Source organism: Perognathus longimembris, chromosome 7, assembly GCF_023159225.1.
Source record: "Perognathus longimembris pacificus isolate PPM17 chromosome 7, ASM2315922v1, whole genome shotgun sequence".
NCBI classification, from domain to species: Eukaryota; Metazoa; Chordata; class Mammalia; order Rodentia; family Heteromyidae; genus Perognathus; species Perognathus longimembris.
In genome coordinates, this window is record NC_063167.1 from 69,038,997 (window position 1) to 69,066,444 (window position 27,448).

A 27,448-nucleotide genomic window follows, 5' to 3' on the forward strand; every position below is an offset into this window, starting at 1 on the left:
AAATGGTATAGTTGCCTGCCTAACAATTTAGAAGTCTGAGTTCAAAATTCAGTACTGAAAATGAAAAGATGATCAGGATCTTTGTGCCCTGTTGCACAAAAGAAATCCTGGATTTTTTTTTCTCCCTGTAATCTCTTTTCCTTCCATATGGGTGAAGGTGTTTAGACAGCATGTTAAAGCTATGAGCTCAGCCTTTGGGGAAGACATAATTGGAAGTAAAGCCTTACTTCAACAATCCCTTGGAGACTTACTACCACACATCCTATCTTAATTCCATTTTTATATACCAGTAAACCAATCTTCCAGTGTTGTCTACCAGCTCCTCTCTCTAGTCAGGTTTGCTGGACAGCATATTTGTTCTATCGTTTCTAACACATGAATGATCTCATTATGGTCCTGATCAAGCATGGGAGTAGCTGAGTTTAGGGCCTGTAAAGTGTCCTCATTAGCCATTGGTGGACTTCTACCTCTAAGACCCTTTCTGAACTTCCCGTAGGCTGTCTCATTGCTCAGAAGCCTCTTTAGTGAGGATAGTGGCTACCACAGTCTACAGGAAGTTTAGCTATTGGTGGAAGACAGAGACAGAGTCTAGTAAATTTTTATTTTTATTTTTTTTTGCCAGTCCTGGGCCTTGAACTCAGGGCCTGAGCACTGTCCCTGGCCTTTTTTTTGCTCAAGGCTAGCACTCTGCCACGTGAGCCACAGCACCACATCTGGCCATTTTCTACATATGTGGTGCTGAGAAATTGAACCCAGGGCTTCATGTATACGTGGTAAGCATTCTTGCCACTAGGCCACATTCCCAGCCCCTAGTATTTTTTTTTTTTTTTTTTTTTGCCAGCACTGGGGCTTGAACTCAGGGGCTGGGCACTGTCCCTAAGTTTCTTTTTGCTCAAGGCTAGCACTTTACCAATTGAACCACAGCACCAGTTCTAGCTTTTTCTGTATATGTGGTACTGAGGAATCGAACCTAGGGCTTCATGCATGTTAGGCAAGCACTTTACCACTAAGCCACATTCCCAGCCCAGTCTAGTAATTTTGAGAAATATGCCACAGACTTAGTGACGTCTCCCAGTTATGGGGTGAGTACCTCCAGGGTGATCTTGTCTTTTGGCAGTAAAATTTTTTTAAAAAAAGAGATGTCCAGAGCTGAGACTATTGTTAGTAACTCTTTAATCCATCTATATATCTGTCTGTCTACCTACCTACCTATCTCTATCATTATTTTTGGTGCTGATAGTGGGGCTTGAACTTCGGGACTCTTGCTCTCACTTGGCTTCTTTTGAGGCTGACATTCCATTTCCATTTCTAGATTTTTACTGGTTAATTAAAGCTAAGTCTCAAGGATTTGTCTCTCTAAATCTGGCTTCCAACCTTGCCCCTCAGTAGTTAGGATCATGGGTATTAGCCATCAGTGCCCAGCTTACCCTTGTTTTGGGTTTTTCTTGGGTCTTGGGCCTTACTTTGGCTCACAGTTCTGGGGGATGGCTCAACCGATGCTTGACTGGCCTTACTGTGCCATGCTGCAGTGAACAGCATTTGATGGGAATGCAAGGTAGGGCAGAATTGCTCACTGCATCAGCCAGGAACTAAAAAGGACAAAGTAATGGGAAAGATCCCATCATTCCCTCCAAAGGCACATGTCCACAGTGAACTCTAATCACTTCCTCCATGTCCTACTCTCCAAAGGAAAATGGTGCCTCCCAATAGTGACATTGTAGGGACCAGGCCTCAATACAGACTTATAGGGGCCTTTCACCATCCAAACTAACAACCTAAGATGTTATTGATAGCTTGCTACAGCTTGAGCCCAGGATTTTTGTTTGTTTTCATTAAGTCAGTGTGGGGCTTGAACTCTGGGCCTGGGTGCTATACCAAAACTCTTTTTGCTCAAGGCTAGCGCTCTATCAGTTTGAGCCACAGTGCCACTTGCAGTTTTCTAGTGGTTAACTGGAAACCAGAGGCTCATGGACTTTCCTGTGGGCTGGCTTTGAACCATGATCCTCAGATCTCAGCCTCCTGAGTAGCTAGGATTACAAGTGTGAGCCATCAGTGCCTGGTGAGCCCAGGAGTTTGAAGCCAGCTTGGGCAACACAGTGAGATCATCACAGTGAAACAAACAAAAAAGATTCTGAAACATAATAATGAACTCTACATTTAGCCTCTATAAATTAGGTCCTATTAAATACCACTGACCTATGATTTGACCCATCCTAGCAAACAGGTTCTCATAAAGTTTTGTTATTCAATCAAGAAAGACACAGACTACTGGTAAGATCTTATCATTTTAATTGACTTTAATGATTATTGCTGATCTGCAAGGATTAATATTGCATTCATTAAAAATCATTCAATACAAAATGAACATTTTTCTCCCAAGTTGCTTTCCATATATTCCCTCTGATGCCAGACTTTTTCCACAGTGTCCTTTGTTACATGGCTTGACAGAGACAGAGCCCTTACCTATTATTCCTATGGACACAGTAAGAGATATGGGATCAGAGGGCAGTTGGATCTAGGCCCCTTCCCTCCAGCAGAGCTGACCCATGGATATAGTGTTGGCCAGGTTACCTCCCCAATGGATGTGGTGTTCTGATTGGCTGGTTAAGTGCCCTAGGAGAAAGGGCTTCAACTATTAGCATCTAAAGAGAAGCAAGCATGGCCACACTGGCAAGAAAAAGGGACTGGGTGGGAGAAATGCGAGAGGAGAAGGGAAAAAAACTTTTGGCAAGATAATCGTCCCCTGCTCAGAAGCTGCAGGGTAAAAGCTTTCTGTTTTAATGTTCCTGTTTTTAGTATTTGTTTCTGATCAGTGAAGTTAAGAATTCCTATTATCTAGCACTAATGCATAGCCCAGCTTTGAAGGACTATAAGCTAGAACCAGTTGAGGACTTAAAATCCTGAATAATTATATACTTAAAGCTCATTTGACCATGCAGAAATGCTGGTAAACAGGGTGCACAGCATGGATATACTCTCCGATCTTTGAGAAGTCTCTGGGTATTCTTTCAGAGAATGAGTCAGGATGTACTGGTTACTTTCTCTACAGCAGAACGGTTCATCTTCGTTCATCAACCTTTTGTGGATGTGTCAATCAAAAATGGCATCACACAACAGCTATAGTCCCAAACACATTATACCTTTTACTGTGGCCCAGTTTACTGTTCTTCCTTCTATCCACACTTATCTCCCTTTAAATATTTTAGGTTGCAGAAGCACAGCTGATAAAAAATTTGCTCTTAAAGGACAAGCTCTAAAGGTAGAGCTCAGTATGTTTACACTGAACGATGGCTCAAGAAATTTGCCTTCAGCATAAGCTGTATGGGGCAGAGCAGAAACAATTTGCTTATGGCTCCAGTTCACCGATGCTAGAAAAATGATGAGCTAGAAACAGAGGGACTCATCAGAGTTTGAGACTACAGAGTTTCTCTAGACTTAACTCTTTACTCTTTGCTTCAAAGGTTCAAAAGAGAAATTGGTAACTGACCACCTGAGCAGTTCCTCAGTGTTAACATTAAAATTTTCCTTAATTAAAAACGAAACAAAACAACAGAAATAAATGCTAAGGGACAAAGTTCAACTTGATACAATGTAGTCTGTTAAGAAGTAGAAAAATGAGACAGTGGAGGGAGTGGAGTGGAGGCAGGGCTGCACTGAGGCCTAGGAGGCTGCTGCATCTTCACAGGCAATCCTCCGGGGGCCTTTCTGAGCCTGACCCCTTACCCTCATACAGAACACTGGTTAGGAACTTCTAAATTAACATGCACCACCTACATCTACCTGGCAGGTAGCTACCACTCCTGCTCCTCTGAAGAAGTGAAAGAGCATTGATTTCAGCAGCTGATAAGTGGGCTCTTTTAAGGCAATTTAGACATTGCAGATTGTTCCACATAAAAGGTACCTTAGCATTTCCTATTAACAAGGTACCTCAACATGACTGAAGTCTCCAGAAATGGTAGTGAATCACCTTTCTGGGCTGGAAAAGTAAAACCCTTGACTGACTAGGGGGGAGGAACCTTGAACCTCAGGTTCAACTAAGGAACCTGGAAGCCAAGTTCCTGTGTTGTCTGCAAAACTTGGAGAATGAGATGGAAAAAAAAAAAACAAAAAAAAAAAACAAAACCAAAACCAAAACCAAAAAGGACAATATAGAAAAAAAATCAACAGGAAAGGAATAAAAAGAAAAGTTATCTTAAAAAATATTTCTTTTAGAGTTGTGTGGTTCATATGGACTGGTTGTTGGTAATATGGTCCGTTAGTATCTGTAAGGAAAAAGATGGACCAGTTAACATATGTTTATGTGAGATACCCAAGAGAAGCAGAAACAGAGCACTTTCACAAGTCCCTTCCTGGTCCAGGCAGGGGATTCCTGCAGGTGACCCCAGGCACCATTTTTCTCTCACAATAACATTTCTGGCATTTCATTCTAATATAAGTCAAAGGTTTCAACCCTGACTATGCCTTAGAACAGTTTATGGAGCTTTTACAAGAGAAGTTTTCCAGAGCTTCATCCCAGACCAAGTGTATCAATCAGGGTAAAGGTGAGACTCAAGCCCCACAAATTCAGAATACACTTAGTTTTCTGTGTCTACCACCATTTCTTTATCTACTCCATTAATTTTTTTTTGTGGTACTGGAATCAATCCAGAGATAGTCTCACACATGTGGTGTAAGCACTCTTCATCGTGGAATTCCACCCCCAGGCTTTACCCTGTTAATATGAAAAATTCTTACTCTTTATAGAGTTAGGTATAGCACCTGATCTTTACTGAAGAAAGCTGGCTGGTGGGTGCCAGTGGCTCACACCTGTAATCCTAACTACTGAGGAGGCTGAGACCTGAGGATCAAGCCAGCTGGGCAGACAAACCAGAACCCAAGAAACTTATCTCCAATTAACCAGCAAAAGAGCTGGAAATGGAGCTACAGCTCAAATGGTAGAGAGCCAGACTTTAACAACAAAAACCTAAAGGACACTCACTACCCAGGCCCTGAGTTAAAGCCCCCAGCACTAGCATGCACACATAAACAAAAAAAAAAAGAAAAGCTAGTTGGCTAGGCTGGTTACTTTTATATTAAAGAACTCTTCATGGCTTCCCCCAAGTTACCTGTAATAATTAGGTTTGAATGGCCCATTTTTGTTGAGTCCCAGGTATTTTGCTTGGTCGTCTGTCAGCTCCGTCAGGTGGGCATCAAAAGATGGCAGGTGCAAGCTGGCAACGTACTCATCTAGGAGGAAGGGCAGGGTAGCGGTAGAGTGCTTGCCTCATATACATGAAGCCCTCGGTTCGATTCCTCAGCACTACATATATAGAAAAAGCCAGACGTGGTACTGTGGCTCAAGTGGTAGAGGGCTAGCCTTGAGCAAAAAGAAATCAGGGACAGTGTTCAGACCCTGAGCTCAAGCCCCAGGACCGGCCAAAAAAAAAAAGCCTCTTAGGGTACAGTCTACCCTTATTTTCATTGGACACTTTTTGAGGTAGAATAGAGATGAAATAACAGAAAGAATCCAAAAGTTGAAACACGTGCTTAGCTTAAAAACCCTTAAAGCTGTATTTCTGGCAGAGAATTTCCTTTTGGTACTTCTAAAATTCCATCTATTATACCTCCATACTTCCTCTAGCAAAGATTTGGCTTCATCTTAGCTGTTAACATGTAAAGTACTACTCCCATCCTCCTGCAGCACCTTTAGCTGGACTGAGTCAAAGTGGACTGGGGTAAGCTCAGTAAACTTTTGTGACACTAACATTTACTTAGCATAAGATCCATAAAGGCCTCAAACTTCAGGATCACAGATTTCTAAGGTAGTGCATACAAGCTAACACAAACTACTTTTCCATATTTTCTATACTTTAATGAATATATTAATTTAAGAAAATCAAACTGAGGCAAGCCACTGGAGGAGCAAGTTTTTATTTTTTGCTTTGTTTTTTAGCTTAAAGCAAGGCATTTATTTGGGCTGGCCCCAGGAGATGGTAGGAGAGCAGCACTATATAGAAAGGCCAAGGTCTAGCATTGGAACACACTGCATGAGCAAAGCATGGCAGTCCTCTGGAGTGACAGAGGATAGATCAGAACCAATATGCTAATCAAGACAGAGATGGGCATAAAAGGCCCAGGCTGTCTCAGATGCTCTGAAAAGTTCACTGACTTTCCAAAGGTAACTTTAGAAAAAGAGCATCATCTACCTTACATCACTGTGCTAAGCGCTGTTGCTCATTAGTTACAGTTTGTTCTATACTTCTGTAATGTACATACTATCATTCTCATATGACTGATCAAGAGGTTCACTGATCTCCTGAGATCAATCTACTAGTACTCACTAGAATAATCATAATCTAGACTCTGAATCTAGTATTCCCTAATCAATAGGGGTTACACCACTTTTCACTCACCCATTTTCTTAGGAAGCAAGTACACATCCTGTTTGTATCGTCCCTCAGGTGCATTATAGAGTTCTATCAGTGCCAGAGCCTAGGGTGGCAAAAGAGGGCCAGAAGACAAAATACTTCTTAGACAGGGACATAAAAATAAAACTAGTTTTAACAGGAATTGAAGATAAGTACTACACTACCCTGCTAAATGATAACACCCAGGGTTCTGCCTGTAAAAAAGGCTAGCACATATCCTAAGCGAGTTAGTTGTGTTCTTGTCTACCAGTTGATAAAAGAACAAACTAAAGCTGGAACAATCTAAAGAACCACTAAGCTGGGACAACTCAACAGCCAAGACACAAACACTAATGACTCCTTCCCCCTTCTTCTCTTTTATTATTATTATTATTATTTTTTGGTGAGCCAGGGTTTCACTATGTAGCCCAGGCCAACCTTGAATTAAGATACTTCTACTTTAGATTTCGGATGCTAGAATTACAGGCATGTACTTCAAGACTTTCCACGAATCCTTCTTTTTGGGCTGGTCATGGGGCTTGAACTCAAGAGCCTGGGCTCTGTCTTGAGCTTTTTTGCTCAAGCTAGCACTCTACACTTAGAGCCACAGCTCCACTTCTGGTTTTCTGGTGGTTAATTGGAGATAAGTCTCATCAACTTTCCTGCCTGGATTGGCTTTAAACTTCTATCCTCAGATCTCAGCCTCCTGAATAGCTAGGATTATAGGCAGGAGCCACCAGTGTCAAACTCACTAATAACTCTTTTCTATTCTCTCTCTCTCACTCACACACACAGAGACATACACACACAAGCAGCTCACTAAGAACACAGTATCTGATCTATGCCCAACTCTGCAAGTCTCAGTGCAGAAAATGTGGGAATTCTGCCATATACCTGTGTTGTAGCTGTGATGGACAGAACAAAGGTAGGAACTGTGGAGCAGCTCAAATTGAGCAGACGACCCTGGGAAGGAGAGAGAAAACCCTTTTCTCAGTGTCCAGTGGAAAAAAAGAGAAGCAAATGCAGCAAAAGACTATACCCTCTATGCTCAGTTAGAAGAGGAAGACTACAAGTTTCATCCCACTTTCTGCAAACCCACTGAGTGTGAAAGGCTGAAAAGTCATCTATGGTCAGGGAATTTTTCTGTATTGTTTCTCTTTTAGGGACTAGAACACTTGTGAACTAAACCTCTAGAGAAAGAATTCAGAGAAACCTAGGCCCAGTATTTTCTCCTGCCTCCCCTTACTCTGTGAATTGCCCTCCCTGCTGGTCTCTGCGTGTGTACCTCTGCCAGGAGGACGACGCGTTTGCCATCTGGCCAGATGACATGATCCACCTGAGAACGGACTCGCTCCCAGGTCAGTTCTGGAGTGCGAAGGCTGGTCTGAAAGGAAGAAGGTAGTGGCTGATAGTGGCTCTAAGGGAAGGCAGAGGAGAAAGGCAGAGCAACTACTGGGAGAAGCCTCACCACATCGATTTCCGTGTTGGAGTGGCCCATATTACACACAATGCAACTGTTTTTCATACGGTCCAAGTGCTCACGTGTGACTACATTCTTATTTCCTAAAAGTAAAGATGGTGGAATGACAAATGAGAAGATGGGCAGCAAAGGCACTGGTTGGTTTTCAGTTAGAATGTGAGAGAGACCTGGCATTAAAGAGCCTGCATACACTGTGCACAGTGGCTTCTTTGGCTCCACTACTTGGTTTAAAGATCAAGCAGTATAAACCTATCTTCCTTAGGAAGATACATTAAAGTTCTGATGCTCACTCTGGGGTTGGAACTGAGCACACGTTTCACTTTCAGTGTCTGAAAGTTAGTCTGGTTACTTTTGAAGTTTGGCCTTGGAGTAAACATACCTCTCCTATGCACTGATGCTGACTCTTACCTGTGCAAGTTATGACAACATCAACTTGCCGAATGACTTCATTTAACTTCACCACCCTGAAGCCATCCATGCTGGAAGAAAAGGAAGAAAACATTGAGCAAACTAAGGAGGCCGTTGGGGGGTGAGGAGGAGGACAATGCTCTCAAACTTAAACTTCACAAACTGGTCTCCAAATCAAACAAAGGGGTTCTGGAGTTAAAACCAGTGCTATCTCCAAGGGGAGTGGGGATGAGGCAGGAATAAGCGAGGTTAAACTAAACATACTGGCTTCCTTTAGCCCTAAGACTCCATTCCAGGAAAAGAAAATGCCAATAAGTTCTAGAAAAACCCCAGGATTAGTGTGAAGGGAACAAAGCAATCCTAGTCTTCTCTTCCCTTGGAGATTTCTGCAAAAAATGATTAACAGAATCAATCACAAACTCTCAGAACAAGCCTAACGGTGTTAACATCACTCTATCCTTACCAGGCCTGCAGAGCACAGATGGGGTCGATTTCTGTGATGTAGACAATTGCTCCAAGAGCCTTGAGAGCAGCACAGCAGCCCTTTCCTACCTGTAGAACATAAAAAAGGTCGGGTTGCCAGGTCCACTGAGGCACGGAGACACTGGGGTAGGTGGGCTCTTTGGGAAACAGGAGTTAACTTCTGGATATCACCAATTATCTAGTGAGCACTTGTGGAAAACTCCATATCAAAGCAGAAAACAGACCTAAATCAGGTCGTGAACCTCAATGAGAGAGGCAATTTAGTGGTTTGAATAACTGTAACCATTAGAGAAACAAGACCAAGCAAGAGTGACTGGAACCACTAATTTCTTTCTCTTACTTTATTACTATTTTTAAACAGTACTAGGATTTGTTAGAAATCACTCAGGATACTTTGATAGAAAAGCTGTTTTTTTCTCACATATCTGAACTCAGGGCCTTGTGCTCACGAACCAGGTACTCTACTGCTTCTCCTCCAGCCCCAAATCCTCTAATTTCTTTTTTTTTTTTTTTGCCAGTCCTGGTTCTTAGACTCAGGGCCTGAGCACTGTCCCTGGCTTCTCTTTGCTCAAGGACAGCACTCTGCCACTTGAGTCACAGTGCCACTTCTGGCCATTTTCTCTATATGTGGTGCTGGGGAATCGAACCCAGGGCTTCAAGTATACAAGGCAAGCACTCTTGCCACTAGGCCATATCCCCAGCCCCTCCTCTAATTTCTTAATGCAGAAAACCCTGGTAACTCTCATTTGCAATGTTATCTATGTAATGATAGCCTAGCAGCCCAAGTTCTATGGGTTACTGCTGAAGACAATACAATCTCCTGAAATTTGTTCCAGTTTAGAGATGTTTGACTCCATGCCACTTCTGATTCTACCCTTTATTCCACCCAAAGTAACTTGTGGAGCTAAAATTCTACATTCATTTGAACTATATCTCATTAAATATTACTGTTATAATGGGGGGTGATATTTAATTCTACAAGATAAACTGATAAAATCTGTAAAGTCAGTTTATTCTGTCTCTATTCAGATTTGAATGAAGGATGTTTTAACATCTAAAATCATATTTTGACTCTGGCAGCAGTGACTCTACACTGAAAGCACAGGTATCTTTCAACCAGTATTTCTAATTAGTCTATGTAAAGACAGAGGCACTGAGGCCCAGCTATTTACCTCACCATAGCCACACACCACCACTTGTTTCCCACCAAACATCACATCTGTGGTCCTCTTCAGGCTGTGGAAACAGACAAGGGCTCAACTCAAACATTATTAGCTCAACTCAGTCCCTCTGCACAAAGTTATAGGTAGAGCAATGCTCAAGAGAACTTCAGTTGAAGTTGATTGAGTTTGGTATGGAATGGGCCCCTATAATGAACATTTGTTTTGTACCAGGGCTTGGACTCAGGGCCTAGGCTCTGTCCCTGAGCTTTATTGCTCAAGGCTAGCACTCTACTATTGAGCCATATCCCCATTTCAGGCTTTTTGCTGGTTTGCTCCAGGTAAGCATCTCATAGATTTTCCTGCCTGGGTTGGTTTTGAACTGTAATCCTCAGATCTCTGGCTGTTGAGTGGTTAGTATTTCAGGCCTGAGCTACTTGTTCCTGGCTCTAATGAACTTTTAAAGGCAAAGGAAAACCAGGGATAAAACTGCAGTGACCCGATTGCAACCAAATCTAATCTGTTCCCTTTAAGTTTGAATGTATGTATATTTCAACCTACCCATCCAAAATGGATTCTCGGCAGCAGTACAAGTTATCAAACTTCTGTTTGGTAACAGAATCGTTGACATTCATGGCTGGAACACAGAGCTTCCCAGCTTTGGAGAGCTGATAGAGCCTAAAGGAAGAAAAGGCCACAAAAACAAAGGCACCAAGTTAGCTACTAAAATATAATACAGGATGAAATCTGTCTAATTTGCTTCAAGTTCCATGTTGCCCTCCCCAGTCTTATTTACTGCCCAAGGGTATTGGTAAAAATGATTATAACCTTGTCATTCTCCTCACTTTTCATTTTCTTCTCCCTCTGCCTGGTAATTTTTGAGGAAAAACAAAATCCTTTCAATGGAAGGAATTTACTTCCCTTCCACAAAGGGAATGTGGTATCTTTAGGCCAGCATTCCTGCATCTTTTAAAAGCCCATGCCTTCTGATAAACCAGGATTACATTGGTTCTAATGTAGTTGTTTCCTGTGTGTATGATAGCAAACAGGTGTCCCCAATTGAGAAACACATTCAGACATATTTCAGGTATTTTCAACAAGCTGAGAAGGTTTAACCCAGTTTTACTTTTTATAGTGTGTATAACATGTAGTTTTACAAAAGAACTTTTCGCCACATTTAAATATAAACTTGCAATACAATAGAATACAGTTTTTCGAGATAACACTCACCCACTACTTTCTGGCCCCCAAAACTTCTGAGAATTACTCAGTGGAGTAAGTGGGGGAGAAATCCATGTGAACTAAAACGTGAAAATGCTTTCTTTTACAGACACCTTGATTAAAACTCAGTAAAAACTCAGTCTTATCTAGTGTAGACAACTCCCATTCAGTTACTACAAGTCTGAAACACAGCCCTAAAGCCTAAGAGACCAGAAGAATTGGCTGAGGCAAGGACACAAGGGCAGCTACTCCAGAATCTGTTACCTGTGAACACCAGTCACGCTCTCTTCCACAATGCCTCGGATCTTCTTAAACACGTTTGGATACTTCTTATAAACCCAGTGGGTTAAGTCTCCCCCATCATCCAGGATCTACAGAACAGCCAGAAGACTTCTATGGGCATTCAGGCTGCTAGAGCTAGGGGGAAACTTTGAGCCCACTTTCTGCACTAGTAAGAGAGCCCTGTATGTTCTGAAAGAGCACTTCTGAGAGCTCCACAGAGAAAGTGTAGACAGTGGAAATACAGTAAAATCTTTTGGCGCAACATACTTCAAAAGGATTCCTATGATGGAGAGGTATTATTATTTTTTTTTCTTTTTAAATTTCTTTTTTTCTGGACTGCCTCTCACTATGTGCCTATGCTGGTCTCAAAACTCCTGAAATCAACTGATCCTCCCACCTCAGCCTCCCAAGCATTGTAATTGCAGGCATGTGCCACCATGCCCGACTACAGAGAAGTGTTAGATTAATATTTAGCTTCGAATCTTAAATATATAGCCCCTTTGAGTGCAAAGGGAGAGTTGGGATAGGAAGGAAAAGAGGCAAATATACTACTCTAAAGAAGGACTATATCATTTCCATTTATTGCATTCTGCTGTGTTTGAGTCACAAGTTCAGCTAGTCTTACCCTTCCCCCACCTTTCCATTCAGTACTCAGACCCATCTTTTTATTTTTTTGGTACTGAGAATTGAACCCAGGGCCTTGTGCATCTCAGATTCATTTTGAATAGATTAGCAACAGTTAGTGTGTAAGATCAAACATCCAAAACATATTTAGGGAACCATGCTTTGAGGGAGAAAAGGAAATCAATCTATAGCCAAAAATGTGAGATGAGCATGAATCATTACCATGTTGGCCTGCCACCCATCCATGTTCACACAGCGGTCAATACACCACCAGAAATCATCTTCTGACTCGCCCTTCCAAGCGAAGACTGCAACTCCTGTAGACAGAAGTCAGTCAGTTAGTTCTTTGAGGAGTGGCCTGTACCAGAATCAGTTTCTGAGATTCATGTGAAGAGAATAAGGCAAAATAAACTATCCTAAAGAGGGAAAGACTTAAGAAGAGCAAAGAGTCAATCAAAATAGTACTTAAATTCAAATAATCATAAAATGTTACTATCTTTAGGCCAATATAATACTTAGAATTCCATCCTAAAGAGAGAAAATCAAGTAGAAAGCAATATAAAGTTGTTCTCTGGAGCATCATATATATTAGCAAACACCTTGAAATAATTTAAATGTGTAATGTTAGGAAAATATGAAGTAAAATCAAGCTCAATGGATATTAATGAATGTGTCTGTTTTCAGTGATATGAAAAATTCTGAAAAACATCAGGTTATAAAACCATGTACATACTAAGCTTTATTCCATCTATGTAAAGTAGACAGAAAAAGAAAAATTTTTCCACAAAAGGCTGTGAAATGGAAATCTTTAATTGTCTACAATAAACACTTATCAGTCAGAATAAGCAAGGCAGAAGTATTATAAAGTTACTTTCTGAAGATCTTAGGAAAATTGGGAGGGCCTTCTAGACATTTCAACAATAAAAATTATTTTATGTTTAAAACTCACCAGTAGCGCAGACATTTTCAGTGCAATACTGAATACCAAATAACCTAATTATCTATTAAAAAAAGAAAAAAACAACAACCCCAAAACAAAAAACAGGCACGGCTTACTTGGCTCTTTTCTTCAAAACTGCTTAGACTTTTGGTGAAAAGAAGACCAGCTGAGCTCATACACTTAACACAGCATTGGTTACTTCCTCAGTGTCCTTATTTTCAAAGATAATTTTTAATGACGAAATACTATACTATGATGATAGTTTTGATATATCAAAGTTATGTTTAGGTAAGAAACTTGAGGCAGAGCTGGTTAAAAACAAACAAACAAAGCTGAACTTACCAGCCTCAGCCAGCGCTGCAGCTACTTCATTCTGAGTTGAGTAGATGTTGCAAGCAGACCAGCGGCACTGAGCCCCAAGGGCACAAAGTGTCTCAATTAATACCTGTGGATGTGTAGGAAGACACAGTGAGAAAGAGGAGAGCAATCCAGCAGTGGGGTGTAAACCTCGGTAGGAACACATTACCCATAACTCTGCAGCAAGAGCTGCCATAGTGGGGAAGTTGCATAGGGTGTAATCCAGCTGGGTGGCACATTGATACTTAGTTAGACCCAAAAGATACGTTCCTAGAAGTCTAAACATTCTTATGATGATCATATCTGAGATCTTCCTAAGTTGGCTTTGCTAAAATGGGTGTACTAATACAAACAAAAATAAAATACCATATTATTATGTAATATGGGTTCTATTTAATAGTTGACAGTTGGATGGTGGCTCAATAAGGAAAGCAAGTTTTAACAAAAACAACCTCTTTCTTTCCCTTCTGAGAAGTCTTCAAAATAAACTCACCGCTGTCTGGGCCGTGATGTGTGTACAGCCCACTATTTTAGCACCAGCCAAGGGTTTCTCCCCCTGTGCACGTTTCCTGAGTGAAATCAGAGCAGACATGTCTGTGGAAGAACAGAGGATCTGAGCCAGGTCTGCATTACCAATGCCATGCACTCCTGCCTGGCCATGGCTAAGCCAGGTCTGCTGAGATACAGTCCCAGGAGGCAAACAAACAAACACAAAACAAAAACACAACAAACTCAAAAAACAAAAACCACCAGCCATATTTCCTGATGATTGGAAGCTTCAGTAAGGAAATGGTATAGCCCTGTCAGGAAACCACTTGGCAGTTTTTTCTTCTTTTACTGTTTCTACTGTATGTATGGAGAATGAAGTAAATTCTCAAAACTGACCAAAATAGATGATGAGTTTCACCATCTATCCATAGAGGAGAACTAGTTACAGCACAAACTAATGTAATCCCATACCTAATTAACCAGACCAGGAAGAATGTCTTTGCCTTCATTGGGAGCCACCTGCTTCTGTTTTCCTCTGCTGTCTTACGTTATCCTATAAAATCTGCTTTGTTTCCCCTCCCCTTGCCCGGAAAAGACTATGCCTTCAAGTTGCAAACAACACAGCAGTAAAGAGCTTCCTGGATAGAGAAACCAAGATTTAACTGCCAGTCACTTTTACTTTAGTCCAGCAGAGGGTGCTCTGGACCAAAGGAGACCCAAGGCCACCATATCCTTGGCTTAGAACCCTCCCATATCAGCTGTTCTGGGAAAAGTAGGTCTTGAGGATTGGCAACTCCAGTAAGATCCTACATAACTCGACACTATGTAGTGATCTAGGACTTGCTGACTCTGCACTGTAGATCTTTGAACGTAGTGTCATGAAGGAGGAAAACAAACAAACTACTCCATGTGCAGTCATCACATGCTGAGACCAGGAAGAAGGGAAAACAAGAACAAAAGTCCTGAGACTGAAGCTCCATACAGAGAGAAGTGTTTATCCAAAAGTCCAGGCAACTGTCCTTCCCCAAACGACTTTCAAATTAGCTTTCAAGCCTTAAGTTGTCTCAGTCCTGATAAGAAATAAGAGGGTTGCTTCTGGTCCTCTGCCCATTCTGGTTCTTTACCTTGCTCTGCAATTTCAATCTCCCGGCGTCCAAATTCTGCCTGTTTGATGTTCTTCACACAGAAATTGCTGCTGCCCTTGGAGTTGGTTTGCTGCTTTTCTCGGGGGGAAACCTCATCATCAGAGCTATCTGTGTAGGATGCAGCTAGAGCCAGTGAAGAAAGAGGGTTAGAAAAATCTCAATGGCCCCAATACTACAGATTGCAACCCCCAAAGGACTGTCATTGAAGTCAAGCACACACTTAATTGGGGATTCCTTTTACATCACTCTCAGCTGAACCCTTTAAGGTCTAACCCAGCATGAACAGAACTGCTGGTGCATCTCTCCCTGCTGCAGTTCTTTCGCTCACCTTAAGGCTGCTCTGCACTAGTGCCTGTGATGAGGATTCTCAGACCCTAATCCTGTACCTCCCGTAGTGATCTTATATAACAGGTATCTGGCTAGCAAAACGGAGACTAATGCAGGAATAGGGAATACTATTTCTACAGAGCACTTGTTCTTATGACTTACACATTTATCTGAATCACACAGAATGTTTGTTTAAACACAGATACCTAGGTGCCACCGCCAACATTTTGCACTTGGTAAATCTCAGAAGAGACCCCTAAACTGGTATTTCCATCAAGTTCTCAGGTGCTGCTGATGCTACTGGTCAGAGGACCCCACTCTGAGAATCACTGACATAGATGAAAACATTAAGAGATTCTTACAAGGGATTTTACACTAGGTTGCACTCAGGAATAATGAGGGGAAAATTTAACACAGAAAGCAAGATCAACCTTACATACTAGCTTCCCATAAGTGCTAAACATAATCTTCAGATAGTCAAGAAGATCTAGAGTCTTATCTCTCACATCATGCTTTCCTTTCTGAATTGAATGTTTTCCTCATTGAATTGTTTTTGTCACTTCACTTTTTTAAATGCTCTACTACATTTCTGTATCATGGACATCAAGATATTTAAAAACTTCATGAGTCACCCACTTCTCTTCCACTTATAACTCAATCCTTCAATGCCGGGCTAGATTTACCTCCCCTGGTGTGGGGATGCTAAGCTTACTCCCTTATCAGTGCTCCCCTTTTCACCCTCTCCCCTGGGCACCTGACCAGCAGGTGGCCAAGGTGGAGCGAGGGACACGGGCTAGCCTAAGGTGCACATGGCCGAACGAGATCCCCTTTTCCTCCCTCCTTACCCACCAAGGAAGCCAGGCGCAGCCAGATCTTGGAGACGCTTCGGAGAGCAATCCAATTTAATCGGGAGGGACTCACAGTAATATAGTAGTGATGACGAGGATTGAGCATGAGCTGGCGATAGGCTGGCGAGCTCGCTCTTCCCCCCCTTAAGGCCAAGATGAATCCCCAACACTTCAAAATTACTTTTCCTCCTTTCTTGGCTATAATTAACTTAGCCTGTCATCTAACTACCTTTTTTTGGTCTGTTACTCCAAGGCACTTTTTCATTTACAATGACCATTATACTTACAATTGTTTCTCTTCCCCCAGTGAATCCTTATATGCACTAATTTCAATACTCAATCTTCTATACCTGCATTGTTCTTGTGTATCTATCTTATCTACACTGGGTTTTCAGTGGTATTGGACAGAGATAAGTTTGTTTGGTTTTGTTTTGGGCAGATAATTTGTTTTATTTATTTATTTATTTTATTTTATTTTTTTATTTTTGCCAGTCCTGGGCTTGGACTCAGGGCCTGAGCACTCTTCCTGGCTTCTTTTTGCTCAAGGCTAGCACTCTGCCACTTGAGCCACAGCGCCACTTCTGTCCGTTTTTTATATATGTGGTGCTGGGAAATCAAACTCAGGGCTTCATGTATGCAAGGCAAGCACCCTTGCCATTAGGCCATATTCCCAGCCCAATTTGTTTTATTTTATTTTACATTCTTTAAGCCTCAAGCCCAGCAATGCAAACACTACTCTGGCAAGGGACAATGAAAGGCTTTAGATATGGATTTTTCTATTGCCTTTAACAGCAATCTGGGACCTTGGGCAAGCCTCTTAATCCTTTGGCAATGATTCTTCAGTTGAACAATGATAGAGTTTGTGTTAGATGCCCCCTAATGTTTCCTCTAGTGTTCCTCCTCAGACTCTATATCATTTTCTAAGGTCATAGGCTAACAGTTCAACTGGAAAAAGACTAAAGAAAGTTGCAGTCACATTATAGTAGTTTGTATGCTTCCCATTTCAGAGGTTAACAGGAGAGGAGGAGATTAGGATAAAAGGTATCCTAGTAAACAAAAGAAGCCAAAATACTAATTTTATTGTTACAATTCAAGTAGACTCAAGGACAACAAAAAGAACGGTAGGTGGCAGGGTTGATTTTATATTAGAAATTATGTTTTAAATGGCATTTCTTTGTCAAAGCCAGTTCTGTCAACCAAAATTCCACTGATTCTGTCCCTCTGAAATGTGGGTAATAAACACAGGAATAGGAATCTTCTAGCATTGGCCACAGAGACAATGTGAAAAAATCAAAATAACAAATGCCAATTAACAATTTCAGTATGAGGATTTTTTAAGATTCCAGGTAAGTGAAGATCACCAGCAAGAGATCAGAGTTCACACCTACCTGAACTGTAGCTGTCAGTGGAGGACTGTGAGATGGAGCGAGACAAAGATCTCCGGCCTGTCTTGGTAGGGAATTTTGTAAACTCTTGCATGTCATCAGCAAACTGGATTTGCTATTAAGAGAAAGACAGTACGATGAAAACTTAAGACAGGAATTCCAAAATGTCTTATTTTATAGGTCTCATACATTGCCTTCCCTAAAAGCCAGGTAGCTCCAGTGAAGTCAGCAATGCTTCCATCTTCAGAGGCTAACTACTGCCTCTTCTTATAACTTTAACACATCAATCTCTGCCTTTCTTCCCAACTCTATCAGAAAACAGATACCACGTAGTGCTTCTGTTCTCTCCCTTCTCCTACGTATTCTTGTAATACATTCTTATTCTGAAGTTGGCAGTGGTTTTACTTTTTGAAAGAACTATGAAAACATGTTTAGAAATGTTAATGCATACTGTAGTGCCAATACTCAGAGCCCAATCATCTCTGTATGTCATCAACCAATAAGGTATACCTAGAAGCTGATATACTTAGGAAATTCTAATGTCCAGAATGGATTGATGAATAAGAAATTTGAAAACAGATATCACAGCAAATCAGGATGAGTCTGAAGGAAGGAAGGAAGAAATAATGACTGAATGAACTCTGTATTAAAAGTTCCCTTAGGCCAGGTGTTGGTGGCTTATTCCTGTAATTCTAGCTACTCAGGAGGCTGAGATCTGAGGACTGTGGTTCAAAGACAACCAGGGCAGAAAAGTCCCTGTGAGACTCTTATCTCTAATTAACCACTTAAAAACTAGAAGTGGCACTGTGCCTCAAGAGGCAGAGCGCTAGCCTTGAGCAAAATAGCTCAGGGACAGTGCCAAGGCCCTGAGTTCAAGCCCCACAACCCACACACACAAAAAAACAACAACCCACCTCCCTAAAATCAGAACATATGAGTGTTTGAAGGACACATAGAAGACTAACTTTAGTAAATAGCAAATAGCTTATAATCAGTTTAAATATATGAAAACATTGACTTCTATTACATGATTTAGGTCTTTCTCAACTCTTGATTGAACTCTGATAAGCCTTTTCCTCAAAATCTACAATAAACTTCAGGTTCCTGAAATAAACAGAATGGTTTAAAGATTCAAACTGAGATTTTTTTCCTTATCTGACTAAACGAAAAGGTTCCCATGAAGAATCAATTATGCTAAGTTTTAGCAAATACCTCTGGAAATGTACATTATTACAGATTAAAATCCTTTGTGCATAATGCAAGCAACATGGTTCTCACCTCTTTGAAGCTAAGAAGAGTAAACTACACATTAGTTTCAGCTGTACAACCTTCCCCTCCTGTCACATGTACCCACCCTCCAGCTGGGGTAGCACCAGGTGGCAGTGTGTAACCTAGGCCCAGGCAGTAATACAAACAAATTGAAAGCAGAACTGGTAAACTTGAAGAAGCAAAAAGCAATCAGGGAAACATGGGGTTGTGCTTTCAACTTTCTACCTAGCAAGGTTCACATCAGGACTGAAAGCATAGAACAGAGCTGAGCAGCAGGCCAGAAAAACCTGAGTATACGTCTATTTAAAACTCATCTTCATTCAACATTTAACTGGGAAAGTTCCTTTGTAAAAGAACAAGGGGGACAGAGTCCATATGCTGTTTTATTAAGTCTAAGGTCTGATCCTAAGGACAGAAAAAGCAAGAGTTACATGCTGACATCTAGCTCAGGGTCTTATGGATGGAACAATGCATCCCAGCACATAGCTGAACAATGAGCAAACCTTTCAAAGTCCCTTCCTTGCGCAAGATTAAATCAGTGAAGCCTCAAATTGGGCTCTGGTGGCTCATACCTGTAATTTTAGTTACTCAGGAGACAGTGATCTTTGGTTAAGTGTTCAAAGCCAGACTAGGCAGGAAAGTCAATAAGATTCTTATCTGCAATTAACTAGAAAAAGCAGAAAATAGATGTGTGGTTCTTGAGTGAAAAAAAGCCAAGTGAGAGCTTAGGGCTCTGAGTTCAAGCCTCACTATTGGCAAAAATAAAACAACAAAACCCACACAGATCAATGAAGACTCAAGTTAAAACTACACATAGTCCATCAGGTAGAACATGATTAACAAATATCTGTTTTAGTCCAAAGAAACATTTTTAGTTTAGATGCTAAAACTGTAGATTCTCTTTAATTTCAAAAGCATTATTGCATTTCAAAAAGAAAACTAAAAACACTCAACAACTCAAGTCACCGAGATGGCCACAGATCAGCCTCTCTAGAGAGAACTTCCTGCATGTTGTTTGACTTTAGCAGTCAGCTAGTTTTACTGAAGAGATTAACCCAGGACCAAGGTAATGACTTTCAATTCAATATGCAGTTATTTTGGTGGTGGAAAAAACAGTCAAGAGACCATCAGCACCTCTTAATGGTTTCCAGGGGCAGCCCCTCCTCCACCAGCTCCATGCTGCTGGTATGGGCATACTGTTTAGAAGCTTCTTTCAGGTTGTTGTGACTCCCTTCACTGTGCATCTTTTTTTCAGAATTCTGGGTGTGTTCCCAGATATCACCTACATGGGAGTTGAGGCTAGGAAAAGGAACTGCAATAACATTTGCAGATTTTTTAGATTAAAAAAAAATAAAGGTGCTGTGGCAGGAAATGCTTCTTCAACAACCTAATAACTGAACTAATAAGTCATAATTGCCCTTGTATTAATAAACCTACCAGCAGCCTAAAGCTTAGCATGATCTTCACTACCTAAAAATATTAGACTGTGAGGCAAGGAGCTTAATAACCAGTGTATGGCCTTCTCTCTCAATAAGTTTGGTCCATATTTATTTATTTTGGTCGGCCATGGGGCTTGAAGTCTGGGCCTGAGTGCTGTCCCTGAGCTCTTCAGCCCAAGGCTAGCACTCTACCATTTGAACCACAGTGCCACTTACAGTTTTTCTGAATGGTTTATTGGAGATAAGAGTCTCACAGATTTTTCTGCCCTGGCTGGCTTTGAACCTCAATCTTCAGATCTCAGCCTCCTAAGTCGCTAGGATTACAGGTGTGAGCCACCAACCCTTGCTTGGTCCACATTTAAAGCAGGCAAAATGTGAACTCAAGTTGTGTGTGTGTGTGTGTGTGTGTGTGTGTGTGTGTGTGTGTGTGAGAGAGTGAGAGAGAGAGAGAGAGAGAGAGGTGTCAAGGCTGGAATTTAGGGCGTTGTACTCTTTGTTCAGCTTTTTAGCTTGTGGTTATCAACCAACTGAGCTATGCTTCCAATCAAGCCTTTTTTATTGGTTAACTGGAGATGAGTCTCATGGACTTGACTGCCTGGACTGGTTTCAAACCTCAACCTTCAGATCTCAGCCTAAGTAGCAAGGTTACAGGTGCAAGCTGGTTCAAGCCATGTATTGATAAGGTGGCCCAGCAGCACTCAGCTGCATAATAAACTTTTTTCCCTCTCTTTCTCCGAACATGTGGTAGAGACCCCATATCACAACTCTGGCTGTGGAATGCATCTGCTCTGCTAGGTACCCCAGGCCTCCAGCTCTACTGGTTGTCTTCCCAGTTGGCAGATGTTTTTCCCTTGGTGAAAAACCTTCTAGACCGCTGTTCACCTTAACATTGCAAGTAAAGATACTGTAGCCAAAAGCAATTTTGGGATATCAGTTTCCAATGAAAACAGATCTCAGGAATTGGAGGCATTGCCCAAGGGGTAGAACACCAGCTGTGAGTGAAAAATCAGTGACAGTGTGTGAGGCCTGAAGTTCAAGGCCCAGTACTGGCTCTACCCACCCTCCCCACACAACAAACTAAAAAGAAATCAGATCTCAGTAACAGCCCTCTGGCTGGGTTGGACAACACCACATTTAAGCCATAATAATGACAATGATGAAACAATTATGCTATCAGTATTATTAATATATAACAAAGATTTTAAATTCAAATATATCTTACATACCATGTTGCTATATATAATATGTATTATATAAAACATATATAATATATATTATTGTAAAAGGAAATCAAGAGATAACTGAAGAGCCAGATGCTGGAGTTCTGAGGGCAGTTCAGGCAGAAAAAAGTCCATGAGACTCTATCTCAAAAAATAACCAGCAAAAAGCAGAGATGGAGGTGTGGCTCAAGAGGTAAAACACCAATTGAGCAAGCAAGCTGAGCAAGTGAGAGGCCCTGAGTTCAAACCTAGTACCACTAAAAAAGAAAAAGGATTATTGCACAATTATGCGGGTTACATTACCATCACGACCTCTTCTAATCATTAAGTCTTAGTTGGTGTATTTTCACATTTCTTCAAATCTAGACAATATGGAATATAAAGCCTAAATATAAGCCAGGATAAGGAAGAAGATGGGAAGGTAGATAAAAAGCTACAAAGTACCTTGAAGTCAACTATGCCATGCTAGGGTACTCACTACCCAGCCTTACCACAACTGCACAAGCACATCAATATCTCATTTTTTTTTTTTTTTTTTTTGCCAGTCCTGGGCCTTGGACTCAGGGCCTGAGCACTGTCCCTGGCTTGTTTTTTTTTTTGCTCAAGGCTAGCACTCTGCCAATTGAGCCACAGCGCCACTTCTGGCCATTTTCTGTATATGTGGTGCTGGGGAATCGAACCCAGGGCTTCATGTAAACGAGGCAAGCGCTCTTGCCACTAGGCTATATCCCCAGCCCCGAATATCTCATTCTTGAATTTACAGCACATTTGAGAAAGGCTGTAATTTCAGACTGACCAATCCTCCAAACATCACATGCAAATACAGATGTCTATTTGCTGTGTCTTAAAAAACGAATTAATTATTAGGCCAGTTTAATGTGCTATCTTAAAGTCTTTCTTCAAATAGCTAAGTGGGCACAATGATTGTTGATAAACAAAAAACCTCTAGGGGTACTTTACATCCACCAGGTTAAAAAACTGTACAGAACTTAATACCCAAAATTAAAGCCTCGTGTGAAAATATAAAACATATCGATCAGTTGATCCTACTTAGTATTTTTTTACTATCCAAAATTGAGTTTACTTTCACAAACAAATGGCTTCTATAATCAGTTAAATAGTTCAGCCACCCTCCTTCCTAAGACTTACCCAATTCTGCCTCCTAGTTCTTTTTTTTTTTGGCCAGTCTTGGGGCTTGGATTCAGGCAGGGCCTGAGCACTATCCCTGGCTTCTTTTTGCTCAAGGCTGGCACTCTGCCACTTGAGCCACTTCCGGCCATTTTCTGTATATGTGGTGCTGGGAAATCGAACCCAGGGCTTCATGTATACGAGGCAAGCACTCTTACCACTAGGCCATTTTCTCAGGCCCTGCCTCCTCGTTCTTAAATCAGAGAATTAAAAGCCACCAGAACTCCACTATGATCCTGTGGCTAAGGGTCACAGACCAGAGCAATGAATACCAACATCAGTGCATTGTCTTCTTTCAGTCAAAGCATTTATTAGGTAGTATCAACTAAGTGCCCCACGTATTCCAAGAAAGAGCTATGCAAACAAATGTGGACCCTTAAAAATTGGTAGATGTGTTTTGACTCAAAATACACTACTACTACTGTTACTAATAATGCAAATAGCTTTGCTGTAGAATCTTACTGTTTCTTTAGACACTCTACTAGACTGTGTTTAAATACCCAATTAACAGGCTAGGTCAGCACACTATTTTAGAGCACATCTTCAAATAGCTTAGTAGTGTTATGATGGATGACTTTATGTCTTATCTGGATGTTGTTTAGCTTAAGCCTCAAAAAATTACAGGTTAGGCTAGACATCTTACTAAACTTGTTATTTCACATGCTTATCTAACAGCTTTTAATTTCTTCAGAAAAGTTTTCTCCTAAGGGTAAAGCCCTAGGACTCAAAGGTAAATAGCAATTACCAGGAAAACAAATAATTAAGAAAGCCTACCTTCCAAGTTTGTGGCATTATGTAGATGAATCTTTCTCACTGCTGGAGATTATTTGAAGGACTAGGCTAGTGTCCTTCAGGTATTGGTTTTCTGAGACATTTAAATTTATATATTCTAGGGGCTGGGAATATGGCCTAGTAGCAAGAGTGCTTGCTTTGCATGCATGAAGCCCTAGGTTCGATTCCTCAGCACCACATATATAGAAAAAAAAAAAAAAAGTCCAGAAGAGGCGCTGTGGCTCAAGTTGGCAGAGTGCTAGCCTATAGCAAAAAGAAGCCAGGTACAGTGCTCAGGCCCTGAGTTCAAGCCCCAGAACTGGCCAAAAAAAATAATAAAATAATCTGTAAAAAAAATTTATATATTCTGGCCTATTATTTTCTTCAGCATACTGTATGCAGATTTTCTGCTTAGAAATGATGGTCAGTTGGGCTGGGAATAAGGCCTAGTGGTGAAGTGCTCGCCTCGTATACATGAAGCCCTGGGTTCAATTCCTCAGTACCACATACATAAAAAAAGCCAGAAGTGGCGCTTTGGCTCAAGTGGCAGAGTGCTAGACTTGAGCAAAAAGAAGCCATGGACAGTGCTCAGGCCCACTCAAGCCCCAGGACTGGCAAAAAAAAAAGAAGAAGAAATGATGGTCAGCATATTTCTAGGCTAATGACACTTAGCAAAAAGGTGATTATCAGAAGCTAAAAATTTTAACAAGGCCGATTACCAAGCAGTGTGTTAATCCACCTCCCAAGGCTTCTACATCTTTTCAAATCTCTTTCACACAGCTAATTAGGTCTTTTTATTCTCTTCTCCCCAACTCCCTTTTCAGGGAAAAGGGAAGGCATCATGACAGTCAACCTTAACAGTGCCAACACATTTTCTTGACACTTACCAGGAATTCCTCTGATTCCCATTGCAGATGAATCCAAAGAAACAGCGACAGCACTAACTTCTTGGAGAAGGTATATAGCCAAGTCTGAATTTCACTTCACTTAGGTAAAAGTTTTCCAGAGAAGGGCATCCCCTGCCCAACACATTGCTGCTCCTGGACACACCCTCCAGAAAATCAATCTCAGGCCACAAAATGGAACCCACAGCCACCTCCAGCCACTTCTTCCATTCCCAGATGCAGAAACCAGTCTTCTGATACTCAGCAGGTTTTGACTGCTCCCTGCTTTCCTTCCTAGTCTCAAGTTTCTTAAGTTCTCAGTCTCCCTAGATAGTTTTACCCAAGGGGTGGGGAGGGAGGCTGACTAATCACAACACACACCACCCCTCCCCCACTTTATCCTTCTAGGTCTCAGTAGCCATCTCCTCCCTCCTTCTCCCACTCCTTTTCTCCTAGAATCCAATTCCACATGAAGAACTTTCAAAATGGGATTCAGTTTGATCTGTCACTGCTGGTAGGAGGACAGGATGAAGCAGTATCAGGAACCACACTGCTGAGTCACTTAAAAGGTGAGAAACAGCCTGAAGAACTTCCAAAGAGCCAGTGATTTTTATCTTTATCTGCTGCTTCTCATCTCCAGAGGACAGACACTGGACTAGCTTTCTACTCAAGTGCTCTAGTCAAGGAGTGATCCAGACCTCTGATGGCCAACTAGAGGTAACTGAAAAGTTTTAAAGAATTGCAATGGAGGACTGGGAAGGGCTTCTTAAACCTTAAAACCACAATTCACAACAGAATGTAGGCCACATCCAGATTGCTTTTAATGCCCACTTAGCCATCTCCCTATACAGTTGTCTGGTCTGTTCTTATTTCCCATCTTACTACCACCAATATTATTTTCTTTCTTAAAAAAAAAAGGCCAGCTCCACACTGAATTATTGTCAATTCTACATTTTTAATAGTAGAAGTGACTGAAGAAATCCTGGTTCCTGGGAACATACCCAGTACTTTGTTGTACTATTTAATTTTTCAACTTTATCATAATTGTTTCCAACATCAGTTAAATTTAAAATAATGTAATGAACACTTGTATGATCTTGAACACAGAATGAATCTTATGTTTCTTTTTCTCTGTATACACACATGAATACTTTCACATGTCCAAGCCAAAGAAGCAGTGGTTGGAGAGAGATTACAATTTCTTCAGAAGTCACCTTCTAAGAATATGCATACTATCATTCCAAGAAGGAAATCTCAATGACATTATCACTCTTGAAAATATTAACAGTAATCTGGCTGAGCGTGATAACTCATGTCTATAATCCCAGCTACTTGGGAGGTAAGGACTAAGGCTCCAGATTGAGGCAAAAGTAATTAGATCCTATCTCAAAAAGACAATGGGGTATGGTGGCATACACTAAGGATTCAGATGGGAAGGGAGGCAGAGTTTCAAAGATCATGTTCTGAGGCTAGCCAGGGCAAAAGCATGAATTTAACTTAACAAAATTAAGCCCAAAAGGGATATAGTTATGGCTAAAGTGGTAGCTTTGTGTGTGTGTGTTTGTGTTTAATGGACAGTAACAGTAATTTTGCATTATCAAATACCTAGACTCTATTCAAAGACCTTAATTTTCTCAAGGATGCTTACTGTACCTGTGGACCCAACAGGCTCCTCTACCTTTCAACCAAGAACGGAATCAAGATTCAATAAATGCATTTAGTTGATTTCCTGAGCCTCTGTTAGCATAGAACAGTCTGTTACCCTCTTCCACCCTGTGGTACTGAAGAATTCAGAGCAGCTGTTTTATAGTATGGACTATATTCTGAATTGCTGTTTCCTTCCTGTGAACTGGAAGTTTAATTTGGTTAGAAAGAGGTTAGAATATTGGCAAGAAATTTTCAGACAATGTAGCAAAGAATCCTTGAAGGAGGCATAAAATGTCAGATTCCTCTATTAGTGACACCAAAACTGAGTTCTTTGTTAAGAGTAAGGACACTGAAAGGTACAGTTTTTTCTCTTTGTCAAGTAAAGGTTAATTTGTGGAGTGGAACTTAATAGTGTAAATATCTTGTTGCCTAGAGACTTTATCGTCTGTTTATCTCTGCCTGAGATAGTTATACTGGAGAAGCTTATAAAATCATAAATTGTTCTATCATACTTTCTACATATTAGTTGGTGTTCTTGTATAAAGAAATCCTTCGCCTTTTTTTGTTACTTGTGATTCATGTTCACTTAATGTTATTCTAAGTGTGTGGAATGCTCTTATTGTTCCAAGTTGGGTCAGTGGGAGCCTCCTATAAGCTGATTCTTGTATTAAGCACGTCCTTCCTTGATGGTAAAGAAGGGATAGCACATTTCCTTTGCTCTTCCTCTGCTCCTGGAATTGGCCACCCCTCCATGGGGCCTTCGTTTCTTTTATGGGGAACATTCAGAAGTTAATATCTGGATACGAGGTATGCTAATTGCTATCAAAGGCATCAATGCTTCAAGGAGAGAAATCTCTTTTATTCCTGACTCATACTACTACTTCGAAGTTGCCATGACCTTTAAAAACTTCAATTCACCTATGTTTTTTTCACTCAAGTTGATCTTGGTCCTTAGTAATACTAATTTACTTTATTCTTCATTAATCAATTTATCTACCTATTTTTTAAATGCCAAAATTAATCTTTTTTTTTGGCCAGTCCTGGGGCTTGGACTCAGGGCCTGAGCACTGTCCCTGGCTTCTTTTTGCTCAAGGCTAGCACTCTGCCACTTGAGCCACAGCACCACTTCTGGCCGTTTTCTGTATATATGGTGCTAGGGAATTGAACCCAGGGCCTCATGTATAGGAGGCAAGCACTCTTGCCACTAGGCCATATTCCCAGCCCAAAATTAATCTTATTACTAGCCATAAGGAGTAGTCAAGATTTCACTCTTCTTTATGTTATTAGGACATATTCCTAAGATGCTCTTTTTCTAGAAGATGATATGAGTAACATCTGTAATTCAAGCTACTTCAGTGGTAGAAATTAGGAGAATCGTGGGTCTAGGCCAGCCTGGGCAAAAGGTTAGTAGGATCTCTATCTCAACCAGCACTGGTCATTGTGGCATATGCTTATGTTTACAGACAGAATCAGACAGAGATAGGAGGACAGTTTG

The 27,448-nt window shown here is 41.1% G+C and overlaps 1 protein-coding gene across 1 annotated transcript in view; it reads right to left on the minus strand.

The window, feature by feature from the left end:
• Positions 1-2,279: 2,279 nt before the first annotated feature.
• The window catches only part of Ahcyl1 (adenosylhomocysteinase like 1), a 41,996-nt gene continuing 16,827 nt past the window's right edge, over positions 2,280-27,448 (minus strand). The window contains exons 2-17 of the mRNA XM_048351794.1: positions 17,539-17,650; positions 14,955-15,098; positions 13,835-13,935; positions 13,327-13,429; positions 12,267-12,361; positions 11,403-11,509; positions 10,479-10,595; positions 9,930-9,993; positions 8,738-8,826; positions 8,275-8,345; positions 7,855-7,949; positions 7,672-7,770; positions 7,281-7,349; positions 6,393-6,471; positions 5,106-5,226; positions 2,280-4,262 (exon numbers count right to left, since the gene is read on the minus strand). Coding sequence (XP_048207751.1) covers positions 4,256-4,262; positions 5,106-5,226; positions 6,393-6,471; positions 7,281-7,349; positions 7,672-7,770; positions 7,855-7,949; positions 8,275-8,345; positions 8,738-8,826; positions 9,930-9,993; positions 10,479-10,595; positions 11,403-11,509; positions 12,267-12,361; positions 13,327-13,429; positions 13,835-13,935; positions 14,955-15,098; positions 17,539-17,650 — 1,473 coding nt within the window. The 3' untranslated portion in view covers positions 2,280-4,255. The remainder of the gene's footprint in view (positions 4,263-5,105; positions 5,227-6,392; positions 6,472-7,280; positions 7,350-7,671; positions 7,771-7,854; positions 7,950-8,274; positions 8,346-8,737; positions 8,827-9,929; positions 9,994-10,478; positions 10,596-11,402; positions 11,510-12,266; positions 12,362-13,326; positions 13,430-13,834; positions 13,936-14,954; positions 15,099-17,538; positions 17,651-27,448) is intronic.